General features: G+C 44.8%; 1 protein-coding gene across 1 annotated transcript in view; it reads right to left on the bottom strand.

Moving 5' to 3' along the window:
- LOC122555399 (interferon-induced GTP-binding protein Mx1-like) overlaps positions 1–19,698 on the bottom strand; it is a 58,649-nt gene that overhangs the window by 36,093 nt on the left and 2,858 nt on the right. The window contains exons 2-4 of the mRNA XM_043701370.2: positions 16,822–16,931; positions 13,001–13,193; positions 2,694–2,831 (exon numbers count right to left, since the gene is read on the bottom strand). Of these exons, the coding sequence (XP_043557305.1) occupies positions 2,694–2,831; positions 13,001–13,193; positions 16,822–16,887 (397 nt within the window). The 5' untranslated portion in view covers positions 16,888–16,931. The remainder of the gene's footprint in view (positions 1–2,693; positions 2,832–13,000; positions 13,194–16,821; positions 16,932–19,698) is intronic.

The following is a 19,698-nucleotide window of genomic DNA, read 5'->3' as shown; positions in this document are numbered from 1 at the left end:
TGCACTCCTCCACCCTGACCCATCCCTCCCCACCATGACCCCATTGGCCCCCACTCTGACCCATCCACACGTCAACCCTGACCCATCTCGCCCCACACTGACCCGTGCCCCCCAACGCTGACCCATTCCCCTCCCCACCCTGACCCCATCGTCCCCCCACCCTGACCCCATTCTTCCCCAAACTGACCCATCTCCCCCACAATGCTGACCCATTCCCCTCCCCATCCTGACCCCATCCTCCCCCACGCTGACCCATCCGCACCCCTCCATCCTGACCGTCCCTCCCCACACTGACCCATTCCCTTCCCCATCCCCCTAATGCTGACCCATCCTTCCCCACACTGACCCATCCTCCCCCACCCTGACCCCATGCCCCCAATGCTGACCCATCCCATCCCCACCCTGACCCCATCCCCGCACCCCCAACCCTGACCCCATTTACCTCCCCCTCCCACCACCCTATCTCTGTAACCTTTCATTTCTCATGGCTAACCCACTAAGCCTGCACATCCCAGGACACTACAGGCAATTTAAAATGGCCAATCCACATTCCTAATGTAGTGCTCATGCTCGAAACGTCAACTCTCCTGCTCCTCAGATGCTGCCTGACCAGCTGTGCTTTTCCAGCGCCAGACGTTTTGACTCTGATCTCCAGCATCCGCAGTCCTCACTTTCTCCCAATCCACCTGACCTGCACATCTTTGAACTGTGGGAGGAAACTGGAGCACCTGGAGAAAACCCACCCAGACACAGGGAGAATGTGCAAACTCCTCACAGACAGGCGGTCGCCTGAGGATGCAAATCGAACCCCAGTGCCGTGAGGCAGCAGTGCTAACCCATTGAGCCACCGTGCCACCACTTCAGGACTTGGCCAGTTCTGCCACTGGGAATAAAATCAGAAAGTGCTAGAGAAAGTTGAGCACCATCTGCGCAAAGAGAAACAAAGTTAGAATTTCAAATCTACTTCTGGTGCTACTGAGTAAGCCTTGGTGATGGGCACTAAAATCCCCCAGCCAGTATAAACACTGTGCCCTTCTTCCAAATGGAATCTAATATGGAAGAGGACTGATTCATCAGCTGAACTGGATGTAATCAGCAGGAGGTTTCCTTACCCATGTTGACCTGATGCCATCAGGTTTCTTGGGCTTCAGTGTCAATTTGGACGCCTCCCAAGACAGTTCCCTCCTGACTGCATACCACTGTGCTGCTACCTCTGGTGTATCCATTCTACACTGAGAGAGCATGGAGCCAGGAACAGCAGTCCCAGAGACTCGGCAGCTATCTAGGGGTGGTGAGGCAGCTTAGGGTCAATGCAGCCACCTCAAAACAGAGCCACTCTGAGATGTCGATCTTACGAAAATGATCAGGACGGAACTTGATAGGTCCCTCAGCACCGATGGGAAGCTCCTGCTGCATTAATTACTTACAATGAGGTTGCAACCTTTCTTATTCCAAACCTCCCCCCCCAAACAAACTCACAATTGGTGCATGGAGTCTCGAGCTTTCTGTAAGATGGCTGCTTCTATTGAGAGAGTGCGTGGTCTCCTTATGCAGTGAGGTTAACACTGCTGCTGGCAAAATTCAGGGAGGCCACAACAGTCCCGAGTGGGAGAGAAAATGCTGGAAAATCTCAGCAGGTCTGGCAGCATATCTCCTTACAGATGTTGCCAGACCTGCTGAGATTTTCCAGCATTTTCTCTTTTGGTTTCAGATTCCAGCATCCACAGTAATTTGCTTCTATTTTAGTCTGGGGCCTTAATGAGTAGTGTCCAGCAGTGAGGCTTGACAGCTCTGAATGCTTTCAAGTCTCCTTAACCAGGAACTCTGAAGTCAGTTCGGAAATCTGAATGCCACTTGACTAGGAGATACTAACTGAGCACAACCAGAAGATAAAATCAGATATTTCCCAGTGTATACAACCAATCATAGAATCCTTACGGTGAGGAAGCAGGCCATTCAGCACATCGAATCTACACCAACCCTCCAACCCAGAGCCACTCCTCCCCTATCCCTGTATTTCCCATGGCCAATCGACCTAACCTGCACATCTTTGGACTGTGGGAGGAAACCAGAGTATCCGGAGGAAACCCATGCAGACACGGGGGAGAATGTGCAAACTCCACACAGTCAGTCGCCCGAGGGTGGATTTGAATCTGGGTCCCTGGTCACCAAGCCACTGTTTCAATCCGCACCAAAGGCTCACCAAATATTTCTTTCTTTAACCTGTTGTTATGTTCCTTTCAGATATTTTTAATGCAGCAATTCAAACCTCATTTCAACACAGCCTTTCACTTTATCCATTAGCACTCTCTTTGGCTTTTGCATTATGAAATCTTTTGTTGTTTAACCTCGCCCAGCCTTCACCCTGTCACAGACATTTGCCTTTGTACTTCAAGTTCCCTTGGCTTTTCCATTGGCTTGAAACTCAAAACAGTTTTATCTTTCCTCAATTCTGATGAAATTCATCCATCTGACAAATAAACGCTGAGATCTCTTCACAGATGTTTCCTGATCTGCTACACCTTTTCAAAATCTTTTGTCCTTGATTTTTTTCCCCTCTGATAATAAAGCATTTGCCTCCTTAACCTCAAAATATCATTAGTTATTTTTAAATATAAAAACATGAAATGTGAAAGGAAGCTAAAGCCTTCCTTCCACATGGTAGAAGCAAAATTAGTTCAGTTTTACAGTACCTTTCTGGATTTCTTTCTCTACTTCTGATGGATCTGTTAGGTCCACTTGAAAATATTCATTCGTCAGTTTGCCCTTCCACACATTGTCCTCTTTGGCTTTCTTCAGCTTCAATTCAAGAGGGCACCGGGTAACAATACCTGGTGTGAAATATTGAAAAGGACAACATCATTTCAAGTGAATTATAGTCACATGATACTGTCAGTTAGATACATCAAACATGGAATCACAGAATTGTTACGGCACAGAAGGATGCCCCTCAGCCTATTGTATTAGCACGTTGAATGACCAGAATTACCTTATACTACTTTCTTGGTTTCTCCACATACTCTTGCATGTTATTTTGAGATATCTAATCACCCAATGCCTTCTTGAAAACCTCAATTGAACCTGCCTCCATTACACTTCTAGGCAGCACATTCCTTACCCTAATTATTCACTGAGTGAAGACATTTCTCCTCACTTCACTTTTGTTCCTTTTACAGACCATTTAAAATCTACACTCTCTCATTTCGTGCTCCTTCTACAAGTAGCAGTTTCTCCCAACCTACTCTAACCAGCCAGTTCATGATTTTGAAAACCTCTGTGAATGTACACAGCACATTTTAAAACAGCTAAGAAGGACAGCATTATCCATCCCAAACTGCCTTTGGGAAGCTGTGCATAACGGCGTAAAGTCTTACAGATTTAATACTTAATAAAGTACATTATCTACAAAGAGGGAAGCACTTAATGTTTAGACTTGGTGGAAGAACAACTTAGGACCTTTAGGAGTAAAACCATCCTGGTCTTCCTCGTGGTCTGTAACAATGTCTATCAATAATGTGTTGCTAACATTGTACAGACAACATCTTGTTTAAGACAAAAGCCTACTCATAGAGTCATAGAGATGTACAACATGGAAACAGACCTCTCAGTCCAACCCGTCCACGCCGACCAGATATCCCAAACCAATCTAGTCCCACCTGCCAGCACCCGGCCATTATCCCTCCAAATCCTTCCTAGGGGCAGCACAGTGGCACAGTAGTTAGCACTGCTGCCTCACAGCACCAGAGACCTGGGTTCAATTCCTGCCTCAGGCAACTGTCTGCATGGAGTTTACACATTCTCTCTATGTCTGTTTCCACACTGTAAGTAATCTAATCTATTGATATACTCATCCAAATGCCTTTTAAATGTTGCAATTGTACCAGTCTCCACCACTTCCTCTGGCAGCTTATTCCATACACATACCACTCTCTGTGTGAAAAAGCTGCTGCTTAGGTCTATTTTATATCTTTCCCCTCTCACCCTAAACCTATGCCCTCTAGTTCTGGACTCCACGATGCCAGGGAAAAGATTTTGCCTATTTAGCCTATCCATGCCCCTCATAATTTTGTAAACCTCTATAAGGTCACCCCTCAGCCTCCGACGCTCCAGGGAAAACAGCCCCAGCCTGTTCAGCCTCTCCCTATAGCTCGAATCCTCTAACCCTGGCAACATCCTTGTAAATCTTTTCTGAACGGTCTCCAACAACTTACCCACCACCGATGTCAGGATCTCTGGTCTATAGTTCCCTGGCTTGTCCTTACCACCCATCTTAAACAGTGGCACCACATTAGCCAACCTCCAGTCTTCCAGCACCTCATCTGTTACTATCGATGATACAAATATCTCAGCAAGATGCCCAGCAATCACTTCTCTAGCTTCCCACAGAGTTCTCGGGTACACCTGATCATATCCTGGGGATTTATCCACCTTTACCTGTTTCAAGACATCCAGAACTTCCTCCTCTGTAATATGGACATTTTGCAAGATGGTACCATCTATTTCCCTACTGTCTATATCTTCCATATTCTTTTCCACAGTAAATACTGATGCAAAATACTCATTTAGTATCTTCCCCATTTTCTGCGGCTCCACACAAAGGCCGCCTTGCTGATCTTTGAAGGGCCCTATTCTCTCCCTAGTTACCCTTTTGTCCTTAACGTATTTGTAAAAACTCTTTGGATTCTCCTTAATTCTATTTGCCAAAGATATCTCATGTCCCCGTTTTGCCCTCATGATTTCCCTCTTAAGTATACTCCTATTTCCTTTATACTCTTCTAAGGACTCACTTGATCTATCCTGTCTATACCTTACATATACTTCCTTCTTTTTCTGAACCAAACCCTCAATTTCTTTAGTCATCCGGCATTCCCTATATCTATCAGCCTTTCCATTCACCCTGACAAGAATATACTTTCTCTGGATTCTCGTTATCTCATTTCTGAAGGCTTACCATTTTCCAGCCGTCTCTTTACCTGCGAACATTTGCTCCCAATCAGCTTTCGAAAGTTCTTGCCTAATACTGTCAAAATTGCCCTTTCTCCAATTTACAACTTCAACTTTTAGATCTGGCCTATCCTTTTCCCCCACTGACATCTCAGTTACCTGCCCTGCCTTATTTCCCAAGAGTGGGTCAAGGTTTGCACCTTCTCTCGGAGGTACATCCACATACTGAATCAGAAAATTGTCTTGTACACACTTAACAAATTTCTCTCCATCTAAACCCTTAACACAATGGCAGCCCCAGTCTATTTTTGGAAAGTTAAAATTCCCTACCATAACCACCCTATTGTTCTTACAGATAGCCCCTCTGATTATTGGGGGGTGTATAATACAATCCCAATAAGGTGATCATCCCTTTATTATTTCTCAGTTCCACCCAAGTAACTTCCCTGGATGTATTTCTGGGAATATCCTCCCTAAGTACAACTGTAATTCTATCCCTTATCAAAAATGCCACTCCCCCTCCTCCCTTGCCTCCCTTTCTGCCCATCCCTGAGCCATGTTTCTGTAATTGCTATGATATCCCAGTCCCATGTTCCTAACCATGCCTTGAGTTCATCTGCCTTCCCTGTTAGGCCCCTTGCATTGAAATAAATGCAGTTGAAACTTTATTGCTGGAACAGCACAGCAGGTCAGGCAGCATCCAGGGAACAGGAGATTCGACGTTTCGGGCACAGGCCCTTCTTCAGGAATGAGCAGAGAGTGTTCAGCAGGAGAAGATAAAAGGTTCTCCTGCTGAACACTCTCTGCTCATTCCTGAAGAAGGGCCTGTGCCCGAAACGTCGAATCTCCTGTTCCCTGGATGCTGCCTGACCTGCTGTGCTGTTCCAGCAATAAAGTTTCAACTTTGATCTCCAGCATCTGCAGACCTCACTTTCTCCTTGAAATAAATGCAGTTTAATGTAGTAGTCCTACCTTGTCCCTGCCTGCCCTGACTGTTTGACTCACTTCTGTTCTCAACTGTACCAGTCTCAGATTGATCTCTTTCCTCACTATCTCCCTTATCATGTATTGCTGTGGACTATTTGAATGAGAAGCAGCTGAAAATTGCATAATCATCAGCGCATATTCCCAATTCTGAATTTATGATGGAGCACAGGTTATTGATGAAGCAACTGAAAATGGCTAGGCTTAAGAACCATCCTGAGGAACTCTTGTGGCAATGTCCTCTATCACAGATATCACTTCCAACAACCACAGCCATCTTCCTATGCAAATGGGTCGGATTCCAACCAGAACTTTTCCCTGATGCGCACTGACTCCAGTTTTGCTGGACCCTCTTAATGCCAGACTTGGTAAATTGCTGCCTCAATGGAAACATAAGAACTAGGATCAGGAGTCAGCCACTAAGCCCTCCGAACCTGCTTATCATTCAGTATGATCATGGCTGAACCTCGAGCTCAACGCAATCTTCAAACTCCTCCCCACACCACTTGATGCCTTTAGTAAGTAAGAAAAATGTTGAATATACCCAGCAACTTGCTCTTCCCAGCTTTCTATGGTAGAGAATTCCACAGGTTCGCTACCTTTTGAGTGAAGAATGTTTTCCTCATTTTAGTCCTAAAGGCCCTACCCTCTATCCTGAGACTGTAAATGTGAAGTTGCCATAGTCCCACTCTCATAGAGAGACTCGCTGGTGGTGATTTAACCTGAGGGGCGCCATGCCCCAGGTGAGGGGAGAGGTTGCGAAAATCCCTCAGCCTTTTGAACTCCGGTGAATACAGGCGCGATTGGACCAATCTCTCTTCATATCATCCTCGGGTCAGTGTCATGAATCTCCTCTGCACCATGCTATGATAAGCATATCCTTTCTTAAATAAAGAGACTAGAATTGGTGGTCAGTGAACAGGGTATTGCTGTGTAAAGATGTGTTGCTGGAAAAGTGCAGCAGGTCAGGCAGCATCAAAGGAGCAGGAGAATCGACGTTCGGGCATAAGCCCTTCTTCAGGGCTTATGCCCGAAACGTCGATTCTCCTGCTCCTTTGATGCGGCCTGACCTGCTGCACTTTTCCAGCAACACATTTTTAAGCTCTGATCTCCAGTATCTTCAGTCCTCACTTTCTCCTATTGCTGTGTAAATGCAGCTTGATAGCACTATTGATGACTTGCTCCATTACTTTTGCTGATTATTGCTTACAAACTGATACAGCAGGAATTGGCTGGGTTCAATTAGCCCTACCTTTTTCAGGTTAGATAAATCTGTGCAATTTTCCACATTGTCAGGTAAATGCCAGTGTTGTAGATGTACTGGGACAGCTTGGCCAAGGTGCAGCTAATTCAGTCCTTAGCAGTATTCATTGCCTTTGGATTAGATTCCTTACAGTATGGAAACAGGCCTTTCAGCCCAACAAGTGCACACCGACCCTTCAAAGAGTAACCCAACCAGACCCATTCCCCATATTTACCCCTGACAAATGCACCTAACACTATGGGCAATTTAGCCTATCCAATTCGCCTAACCTGCACATTTTTGGATTGTGGGAGGAAACTGGAGCACCTGGAGGTAACCCACGCAGATACAGGGAGAATGCGCAACTTCCACACAGACAGTTGCCCGAGGCTGGAATCGAACCCGGGGCTCTGTTAGCAGTGCTAACCACTGAACCACCGTGCCGCTTGGGTCTTAGCTGGGTCTTGATCTCACATGGAGTGAATTGTAGTGGCTAAAGACTTGCAGCTGTGAGGCAGGGGACCTCAGGAGGAGGCCAAGGTGAATCATTCACTTGGCAGCTGAGGTTGAAGGTAGATGCAAATGCTTCAGCATCAAATCTTGCATTGATGTGACTTTCTCCCCAGCAGTTTAGGACGGGGATAATTATGGAATGATGTCCCCTTGTTGGATGTTTAATTGTCCACCACTGCTCATGACTAGATGTGACAGGACGACAGAGCTTTGATCTAATCCTTGGATTATGGGTTTGCTCCACTGTGTCCATTGTGTGCTGTTTCCAATGTTCAGCACACAAGAAGACCTGTGTTGTAACTTCACCAGGTTGGTACCTCATTTTTACCTATGTCTGTTCCTGATCTCTCCTACACTCTTCATTGAATCTGGAAGATCAACCCTGATTCACACTAATGGTAGAGTGGGCTATATGGCAGCCAATAAGTTTACAGATTGCTGTTGAATGTAATTCTACTGCTTCTGCTGTACAACAACACCTCAGTGATGTCCAATTTTGTGGTTCCAAGCCTGTTTGAAATCTATCCCGATTAGCACAATGGTAGTGCCACACAAAATGTATGGAGGATATCTTAAATATGAAGGCAAAGACTTGGTTTCATGGACAGATGCAACACGTAGGCTGGTCAGGATGAGTTCAAGTGTATTCTTATTTGGGTAAAACAATGACTGCAGATGCTGGAAACCAGAGTCTAGATTAGAGTGGTGCTGGAAAAGCACAGCAGTTCAGGCAGCATCCAAGGAGCAGTAAAATCGATGTTTTGGGCAAAAGCCCTTCATCAGGAATACAGGCAGAGAGCCTGGGGTGGAGAGATAAATGAGAGGAGGGTGGGGGTGGGGAGAAAGTAGCATAGAGTACAATAGGTGAGTGGGGGAGGGGATGATGGTGATAGGTCGGGGGGGAGGATGGAGTGGATAGGTGGAAAAGAAGATAGGCAGGTAGGACAGGTCATGGGGACAGTGCTGAGCTGGAAGTTTGGAACTGGGGTGAGGTGGGGGAAGGGGAAATGAGGAAACTGTTGAAGTCCACACTGATGCCCTGGGGTTGGAGTGTTCTGAGGCAGAAGATGAGGCGTTCTTCTTCCAGGTGTCAGGTGGTGAGGGAGCAGCGGTGAAGGAGGCCCAGGACCTCCATGTCCTTGGCAGGGTGGGAGGGGAAGTTGAAATGTTGGGCCACAGGGCGGTGTGGTTGATTGGTGCTGGTGTCCCAGAGATGTTCCCTAAAGCGCTCTGCTAGGAGACATCCAGTCTCCCCAATGTAGAGGAGACTGCATCGGGAGCAACGGATACAATAAATGATATTGGTGGATGTGCAGGTAAAACTTTGATGGATGTGGAAGGCTCCTTTAGGGCCTTGGATGGAGGTGAGGGAGGAGGTGTGGGCACAGGGGTTTTACAATTCCTGTGGTGGCAGGGGAAGGTGCCAGGATGGGAGGGTGGGTTGTAGGGGGGGCGTGGACCTGACCAGGTAGTCACGGGGGGAACGGTCTTTGCGGAAGGCAGAAAGAGTTGGGGAGGGAAATATATCCCTGGTGGTGGGGTCCATTTGGAGGTGGTGGAAATGTTGGTGGATGATTTGGTATATGTGAAGGTTGGTAGGGTGGAAGGTGAGCACCAGGGGCGTTCTGTCCTTGTTACGGTTGGAAGGGTGGGGTCTGAAGGCGGAGGTGCGGGATGTGGATGAGATGCGTTGGAGGGCATCTTTAACCACGTGGGCAGGGAAATTGCAGTCTCTAAAGAAGGAGGCCATCTGGTGTGTTCTGCGGTGGAAATGGTCCTCCTGGGAGCAGATATGGCAGAGCCGGAGGAATTGGGAAGACGGGATGGCATTTTTGCAGGAGGTAGGGTGGGAAGAGGTGTAATCCAGGTAGCTGTGGGAGTCGGTGGGTTTGTAAAAAGTGTCAGTGTCAAGTTGGTCGTCATTAATGGAGATGGAGAGGTCCAGGAAGGGGAGGGAGGTGTCAGAGATGGTCCAGGTAAATTTAAGGTCAGAGTGGAATGTGTTGGTGAAGTTAATGAATTGCTCAACCTTCTCGCGGGAGCACGAGGTGGCGCCAATGCAGTCATCAAGGTAGCAGAGGAAGAGGTGGGGATCTGGTTGTGGTTCCTCACCGTCTGCCACTGACCAGGTTTTGCAGTTACATTGTTCAGGATTCTGCCAGTTCAGTCAGTAGTGGTGTAATCTAGCCACACTTGAAATACCCCACTCAGATTACATTCTGTGCCCTCGCTGCCCTCAATTCATTATCCAAATGGTGTTCACCATGAAGGATCGCTGATTCATCAGCCGAGAGGGAGGAGGTGGAAGCAGCAGGTAGTTATCAGCTGTACGATTCCTTGCCCATTTTAATCTAATGCCATAAGACTCCGGTTTCCTCCCACAGTCCAAATATGTGCAGGTTAGGTGAATTGTCCATGCTAAATTGCCCATAGTGTTCAAGGATGTGTAGCTTAGGTGCATTAGTCGGGGTAAATGTAGAATAATAGGGTAAGGGAATGGGTCTGGGTGGGTTACTCTTCGGAGGGTCAGTGTGGGTTTGTTGGGCTGGAAGACCTGTTTTCACACTGTAGGGATTCTATGATTCTAAGTCCTCATCAGCCTGGAGTTAATATTGAGCAACTCCCTCCTGACTGTATACTAGTGCTGCCACATCTGCTAATGAGACAGAGTGTACCCAGCAAAAATGATGATGGTGTCTGGAATATTGTCTGTTAGGTATAGTTCCATGAAGTACTGTTGCTTGACTCTGTGGGTAAACACAGATGTTACTAAGGAAGACCATGCAAGGTCAACAGGTCTGGATTTTCCCTGATCATTTCTAGTGCCTACATTGATGAATTGTGATCCTGCTGGTTTTATTCCCTTTCTTAGACTTCGCAGTGGCTTCACACACCTGAATTCCTTTCTCGTGGGTTTCTGATGTCATCTTATTGTCAACTCTGCAGTTATAAGTCAGAACAAGTAAGGACAACATATTTCCTTACCTAAAGGGCACCGCTGAACCAGATGGGGATTTATAAAAGCCAGAGAAGTTTCACAGTCACCATTAGAATACAGTTTTTAAAATTCCAGACTTATTAATTGGTGGGATTTGAACCCATGACCCCAGGCTCACCTAATTATAATAGTACTCGTGTGCTCTACGGCAATCACAACAGTGCTAGGTACTGAGCCGTGTGAATGCTGGTGTGCCACATTCAGCTTCTGATCTAAGCCATTGTACAGAAAATAAAACCCAGCTGATCAGGGTCCCTGAAGAGATGATCAAAAGATCACCCTATGTCTTTGTGGAATTGACTGAGGCCGATCTAACCGGGGAGTTTTATATGATTAAAGTAATTTCTCTCTATCTACCTTATCAACTATTTCCTCTGATGAGGGGGAGCTGAGAAGAACAAAGAGTATAACATTAAAATTAGAGCTTAATTGTTGAGCAGAGCTATCAGAAGGCACTTACTCAAACAATGGTTAGTGAAAATCTATACCTCCTTCCACAAAGAGTTATTGAGAGTTTGAATTGAGAATTTCAAAACTGAGATAGATCACACTTTGTTGGGGATTATTGTTAAGGGAATGCAATCAACGTGGACAGGAGGATTTGAAACAGAATACAGCCAAAATCTAACTGAATGGTGATATAAACTCAAGGAGAGAAACAGCTAATACGTGTTCCATCCCTGTCACAGGAATTTCTTGTACACTAGCTAATGACTGAGTATAAAATCCGAACTGAGTTGAGTAGGAACTTCTTCTTCCAGAGAGTTGAAAATCACTGGAATTCTCTGCTCAGTGAAGCAGTTGAGGCTACCTCGTTGAATGTTTTTAAGGCAAAGATAGATGGATTTTGGAACAGCAAAGGAATTGAAGGTTATGGTGAGTGAGCAAGTGAATGAGTCCATGAAAAGGTCAGCCATGATTATATTGAATGGTGGAACAGACTTGAGGGGCCAGATGGCCTGCTCCTGTTCCTTTTTCTTATGTTCTTATGTTCAGAGAAAGAAATGCATTGCTATGGCAACTTATTCCATCTCTCAGAAATGTCTCTTTGTGGTTCATATATGACAAAATCACTGGGAAACTAGTGCTCGGACAGAATTCATTCACAGCAAGATTCCAGAAAAGGCAGAGAGAGGTCAAAGAGGAAAACATGAATCTGGAGCTAAAGGAAGGATGATGTCACGTTCACCAGGAAAACTGCCTTCTTCTCAGATTGCTGGTTTGGTATCCAGCACTGGATCAGCAGAAATTCCTTCCCAATAATTATTTTTGGAAAGATTGAAGCCATAGCTTTTCGTCCTCACCACAAACTCCATTCTGTCGCCATCAGCTCCACCCGTTTTCCTGGCCAATGGTCTGAACTAGACTATTCACAATGTTATCATATTTGATGCCAAGGTGAGCATCCAACAATGCAATATAAAATTTGTGTTATCTCACATCACACAAATTGTAACACTCCACCAACCGAATCATCACCATTTTACCCAGCCGTCGCTGTAACGATGTAAAATGCTGATGTTGTCAGTCTGAAGTAAGAACATACTGATGACTGAGTATGTGTCCCTCAGTGTTTACAGTGAAAGGGGAAGAATCTCTAAGTTTGTGCAAGTTGCAGGGATTTAAAAATAGCACATTATCATTCAATTCCCATGAGCACCAGGAATAATTAATTAGCCAGCGTTTTCAATTTACTGCAATCAGCTGAATCCAATGTGTGCTTAATATCTCAATCTTGCAGCACCCATGTCATCAGCAACAGCACCTGTTTTCACTTCTGTAACATCGTTCAACTTTGTCACTGCCTCAGCTCCATTGCTGCTCAAACTCTTATTGATTACCTTTTCTTAATCTCCAGGCTTGATTGATCCAAAGCACTTCTGGCCAACTCCAAATTTTCCATTCATCCAAAACTCTGCTCCAGACCAATCACTAGTCCAGTGCTCACTGACCTATGTTACCTTCCATTTCACAATGCACCTTTTCATTTTCAAATCCCTCAATGGCCTCAACCCTCCATATCCATTTCAACCATATATCACCCCAAGATATCTGCATTGCCCCAAAACCAAGCTAGTGAGCATCTCTGATTTTAATTCTGTATTGTTTTTGATCATGTCTTCAGCTGCCAAATCCCTAAGCTCTGGAATTCCTTCTCCAAGTCTCTTTGCCTTTCTTCATACTTTCAAGCACCCCTTAAAGCCTATCATTTTGCCCATCTTCGCTTATTACTCAGTGTTAAATTATATTTGATTACATTACCAGAATAACTGAGTACACTACAGGGAAGTTGATGTTGTTCATCGCTGTTATCTTACCACTCCCTCTGGGTAGTGACACCCCGGACAGTGCCTCCAGTACTGAGCTCTTCCCAGAGCTCTGGTCTCCAATCACAGCGATGGCTGGAAGAGCCAGATCCTTATCCACACCCAATCTTCTCAGCGAGTCGATAAGATCAATGCAAGGGCGTATCTTTGCCTCATAGCTGTTATAAAACATCATCTCCATTTTCTGAAAATAAACAAAGAAAGGTTCAAGAAACTAAAATGATCATATAAATATTTCTGAGTTAGTACTTAATATCGTGACTGAGTTAGTACTTAATATCATAACCAAGCCTTCTATTTCTTAATTGATCACTTTACATCAATTCTAAACTCTGGAATTCCTCTCCTAAACTTTTTCATCTCTGAGTCCCTCTGCTCCTTTCTGAAGCTGCAGCTCATGGGGCATGGACATAGCTGGACAAGCCAGAAATTAGGTAAAAACAATGACTGCAGATGCTGGAAACCAGAGTCTAGATTAGAGTGGTGCTGGAAAGGCACAGCAGGTCAGGCAGCATCCGAGGAGCAGGAAAATCGACGTTTCGGGCAAAAGCCTTTCATCAGGAATAGAGGCAGAGTGTCTGCAGAGTGGAGCGATAAATGAGAGGGTGGTGTGGGTGAGGAGAAAATAGCATAGAGTACACTAGGTGAATGGGGGTGGGGATGGAGGTGATAGGTCAGAGAGGAGGGTGGGGGAAGGTAGTAAGGAGTACAATGGATGAATGGGGGTGGGGATGGAGGTGATAGGTCAGAGAGGAGGGTGGAGTGGATAGGTGGAAAGGAAGATCAAATGTGGCTGTGGTAGCGTGTTTGTTTCAGTACATGGTTAAAGAGCTTCAGGGCAGAGGAGTTGACCTGGGGGTGGCAGTGAGAGAGAGACTTACTGAGATCGGTCAGAGAGGAGGGTGGCGGAAGGTAAATTATTGCCCATCCTCCTTTGTCCTTGTGATGAGTCAACCACTTTGCTGCGGTTCACAGGTAGGCCAGACCAGGTATGTCAGCAGACTGCTGTCTCTTCAGGACTTTAGTGAATCAGCTGAGGTTTTACATCAAACAATAAATGTTTTATGATCACTGAAAACGAAGCCAGCTTTTGATTCCAGGTTTTCATTACTTCAGTGAATTGAAGTTCCACAAGTTCCCATGGTGGTGGGGAGGGCTGTTGTGAGCAGTGGGGGAACGGTTGAACCCATGTGCTCTGAACTATCTGATTGCTGATGACCATACTGCTTAGTGCTGCCCTAATACAGATGGTCACCATAAGACTGGTGCCACCATTTTCCTTATAGCCTCTGGCCTGCTTAGCCCAGTGTTATAGAGGAGAATTACTAGCCAAGTTAGAAGAGATTTTTGTCTTGTAACAATCAGGTACAAGTTACATTGGTAAGACAGGTATTGTTGGAAAGAATATGAGAAGAGGCAGGATGCTCGGTCTTCGTTGAGATCCAAAAAACACCTAAATTCCTTCGGCATTCTGCTGTTGGAGCTTTTCATCATTAACTCTTTCAGAACCAAATCCTGATACAACATTCCCAATTAGCCCATGTCTCTAGATTACTTGCCTAATGATATTACCTCACTGCTACCATCTCCTCCTGCAATCAAAAAAGACGATCTGACATGAGGCAGCAATGGATAGGATACTCCAGACCTTTGCGCTCAGGATAACCACAGCTAAATTGACAACAGTATACGTTTTTTCTGATGTAAAGAGAATAGGGTCGAGAGTGTTGTGCTGGAAAAGCACAGCAGGTCAGGCAGCATCCGAGGAGCAGGAGAATCAACATTTTGGGCATAAGCCCTTCATCAGGTTGGTTTCTGATGAAGGGCTTATGCCTGAAACATTGATTCTCCTGCTCCTCGGATGCTGCCTGACCGGCTGTGCTTTTCCAGCACCACACTCTCGACTCTGATCTCCAGGCACCTGCAGTCCTCACTTTCGCCCATAAATGGAATAGGTATGATTGCAGTTTTGGATGACAGTGATTACAGAAGAAACATGTTCAGGATGACCTGACACTCATGTAAACCATCAAAGTTTTAAAAATCCACAAGCCACTTCTCCAGTAAAGTTAGGGTTTGTTAAAAAATGTTGGCCTTGCCAGCAATATGTGCTTTGAAGGAAAGAACAGATAAAACAGAAATGCAAATGTGATTACACTTGTTAATTTTAATTGATGATACTGGCCTGGTCTTAAGCCCATTAACATTTTTGCTCAGACACATTCCAGGTGCTGGTGGGGAAGAATGTTGGTTTTCTTAAGCATGTCTCTGTCTATTCCAAGAAATAATGAAGAGGACAGCTCTGGGTATTGCTTTGGCTAGTGTTGTAGGACAATTGGGATTATATCATTCCAGGAAGTTAAATGTCAGTGGTCTGGTGCATGAATTGACCGCTTGTTCAACCCACTAGAAATGGCAGAATTGCATTAACTGGCCGGAATGATTCATTTGTCTGATTCAGCTTTTTCAGATCCATTTCCCCAGGGAGAAGCTGACAAAACAAAGTCTTACTTGGTGGGGGGTGGGGGAGAGGGGTGGGGGGGTAGGGAGGGCAGGGGTCATGGTGATGTCGTACAGGACATTGGTGAAGTCTCTTCTGGAGTATTGGTTGCCCTATTATAGGGAGGATATTATTAAGCTGGAGAGGGTTCAGAAAACATTTCCCAGCATGTTTCCAGGAACGGAAGGTGTGAGATAGACTGGAAAGGCTGGAACTGTTTTTCACTGGAGTGCAGGAGGTTGGGGGATAACCTTATTGAGGTTGAAAGCATCATGAGGGGCAGAGATTCGGTGAATGGCAATGGTATTTTGCCTGGGGCAGGATGAGGGGTTGCAAAATTAGGGGACACATTTTTTAAGATAAGAGGAGAAAGATTTAAAAAAAAAGACATGAGACACAATTTTGTTTTTTAACCAGAGAATGGTTCATGTGCAGAATGAACTGCCAAAGGAAATGGTAGAAGGCTGGAAGAACACAACAGGTCAGGCAGCATCAGGAGGTGGAGAAGTCAATGTTTCAGGTGTAACCCCCTTTCAGGACTGGGGGTGGGTGTGGGGGGAGCTGCAGATAAAGGGGAAGACAGGGGGTGGGTAGTGAAGTGGGGATAGGTGAAGACAGGTAAAAGGTACAACTTTGAATTCCAGCATCTAACCAGAGAAAGTGGTAGATGCAGATACAGTTAAAGCATTTAAAAAATAAGTTGATGAGTAGGAAAGGTTTGGAGAGATATGGGCCAAGGGCAGCAAACTAGTTTAGTTTGGGAACACGGTTGGTGTTGACTGGGTGGACCAGAAGGTCAGTTTCCCTACAGTATGGAAACAGGCCCTTTGGCCCAACAAGCCAACACCAACCCACTGAAGAGTAACCCACCCAGACTCTTATATTTAGATTAGATTAGATTACTTACAGTGTGGAAACAGGCCCTTCGGCCCAACAAGTCCACACCGACCCACCGAAGCGCACCCACCCAGACCCATTCCCCTACATTTACCCCTGCACCTAACACTACGGGCAATTTAGCATGGCCAATTCACCTAATCTGCACATTTTTGGACTGTGGGAGGAAACCAGAGCACCCATAGAAAACCCACGGACGCACAGGGAGAACATGCAAACTCCACACAGACAATTGCCTGAGACATGAATCGAACCTCAGTCCCTGGTGCTGTGAGGCAACAGTGCTAACTACTGAGCCACCGTATGACTCTTTTGTTACCAACCACTTATACAGGTTGTGTTTTCCTTTCCTTTTTGTCTTGATCCCATGTGCTCCATACAGTACCTGTGGTTGTCTTGCTGTAGGTTGACATACCTTGTTAATTGATTGCAATTCGTGACCAGGTAAAGGGAGTGAAGTAGCTGAATCCTCCTTCTGCATGTTCAAAGTCGTTGCCTGCTGTTTTTTTCTGATCTGCTGGTGGACTAAAATAATTTCATTTGCTTAATATAGAACCAATTAAAATGTACTTGTTACTTGGACAATATTCAAAGATACAAACAAAAAAATTAGGAGCAGAAGTATTCCATTTGGAACTTGTTGTGTGCATCGTCATTCTGTAAGATCATGGCTGATCTGCTTGTGTTCAAAATGCTGCATTCCCTGTAATTTCCGCTAACCTTTGATTCCCGTCCTATGTCCACGTTAAAAATATTGAATGATCCTTCTCCCACCACATTCTGAGGCAGAGAGTTCCAATGTAGAACAACCCTCAGATAAAAGCAGTCTCCTCATCTCTGACCTAAAGTAGCAACTCCTAATTGGTAAGGGCAAAATAACAAAATAGCAACAGATCTACCTTCCTTTGAAAAAATGAACTGGAAATGACATCACCCACCATAAGAAACCAAGGCCTATAAATAGAGCAGCAGGACATACCACCAGTGCTTCACTAACTCTTACTGATGATGTTACCTAGTCATGGTGATGAAATGTCTGAAAACAAACCTTCCAGCTCAGTGAGCTAACTTACATACTTAACATCAATCTGAGCTACAAATCTTCTCAAAAATCACAAGCAACAGATGTGTTTAATGAGCCAGATCAGGTTACATATCACAACTTTTTTAACACTGTTGAAAAGGGACTGTTTCAAAGTGCATAACACCCTGAATTTCCCTGTAAAGAAACAGCAAATTGCAAATAGTTTGTAAACATTGAACATATGCTTTGAACCCTAAGTGACTATAACTTATGAATAGTATGTGTTCAGTGTCAGGACCCAAGGTGAAATATGTACCCCATTATTTCAACACACAGAACTTTGTTAATTTACACAACTAAAAGATCATCTAATTAAAGACAAGAAAGTATGAGGCATAAGAGATCCTGTAATGAGAGCATATCTACTGACACAGAAGCAATCTATTTTCAGGGAAAAATATGACGTCAGAAGTTGTAAGGTTATAAATCCACATCTAGAGCATACTGTTATGGAGCGGGCCAGATTCCCTCAAAAGAGTAGCACTGCTGCCTCACAGCGCCAGAGACCCGGGTTCAATTCCCATCTCAGGCGATTGTGTGGAGTTTGCACATTCTCCCCGTGTCTGCGTGGGTTTCCTCCGGGTGCTTTGGTTTCCTCCCACAATCCAAAAATGTGCAGGTTAGGTGAATTGGCCATGCTAAATTGCTCGTAGTGTTAGGTGAAGGGGTAAATGAAGGGGAATGGGTCTGGGTGGGTTGCCGGTTGGTGTGGACTTGTTGGGCCGAAGGGCCTGTTTCCACACTGTAAGTAATCTAAAGCAGCCCAGACCCATATTTTCTAGTTGTTTTAAGCAGTTGTTATTGGATAGTCCAGGAGTGATGCAGCTTGGCCAACCATGCAGTTTCAAACAAAACAGAATTTCTTTACAGACTACTGAATGAAATTCGAACAAAAGAGAACCGAATTTAGAATAACAACCTATCTGAAAACCCAGTCAACTCTATTGCAACTTAGTGATGCCCATTCCAAATATTTGCAATATCCACATAAACACCCCTTTGCCAAAAAAACATAAAATCAGACACAGGTTCTTACAGGAGAGACGTCAGAGAGAGAGAGAGAGAGAGAGAGAGGATCAGCGTGGAACTGTTTCTTTGGATCCTCAGCAGCTTCTCTTGGTTCCCAGCTAAAACTAGACCAACAGGTGCAAACAAAACAGCTTACTAAACAAAACTAAACCAAACACTGAACTGGGCAAACTGGCCACGCCCCTTTCATTGTACAAGTGTTTTAAAAAAACACTTGAAAAGCTTTCTCAAGTCAATATTTCCAGACATATGGAATCTCTGCCTTTACAGCTGTTCTGAAAAAGAAAACCAAGGACAACATAACCTTGTTAAAGGAGCAGCATTATCACGTTACCCATAACAGGACAAACCAGATATTGCATTATGCAGATAGCTATGCCAAGCCCAAAGGGCAGAAGAATCACAGGCAACAGATAGGAAGCAAATACTGCAGGGGATATCCTGGAAAGGACAGAAAAGTATGTCCAGCCTGAGGGAAGCTTTATTCTCAATGCAAGAAGCTGAATCATTTTGCACATAAGTGCATGGCTAGAAGGAAACACATCAAACAAGTACTAGTGGGCACTGGAGAGATATCAGATAAAAATACTGATTAATCATTCTGCATCATAAAACAGATTGGTTCAGTCTAGTGCGCAGTGATACATGATTTATGAATGTTGGAGTGATGACTTTTAGAAGAGTCAACACATAGTGTTGGATATGGCGCAAATGGCGCATCATGCAACATCATAATTTTCACAGAGTTGTGTGGTATCACTTAGCACGTGATCCAGAAATGTAATCTTTCAAATAGGATAAAGACTGGATGATGGCATCACAGTTTTGTCGAGAGGATAGATTACACTCCAAACCCAAAGCAATAACATGAATGAGGATCTGAGGTTCCAGAACATAGTTGGAAAGCAGTAGCCACTGGTCTCAGCCAGAGCAGGACTGAAGCTTAGATTAGTAACCCTCAATATCCTTAATGCAATTTACAATGCATTGTCACGCATTAGACAACTGAGCCCAGAAAAACCCTACTGAAGTACAATGATGCTTTCACAACATTGAGAAGTCTTTAAGAAGAATATAATCTCTAGTAAATGAGAGTTTAAGTCTAAGTAAAGCTCTGAAGTGATCCCACGCTCACCATTGAAGGTATTTTTGCCAAAAATGCTAAAGCAAAAATCTGCA

The sequence above is a fragment of the Chiloscyllium plagiosum genome, unplaced genomic scaffold (assembly GCF_037043375.1).
Source record: "Chiloscyllium plagiosum isolate Xiang-an unplaced genomic scaffold, Cpla_swu_hap1 HiC_scaffold_12, whole genome shotgun sequence".
Taxonomy (NCBI): domain Eukaryota; kingdom Metazoa; phylum Chordata; class Chondrichthyes; order Orectolobiformes; family Hemiscylliidae; genus Chiloscyllium; species Chiloscyllium plagiosum.
Note: the sequence above shows the minus strand (reverse complement) of the source record. Positions and strands in the feature narration are given on the sequence as shown.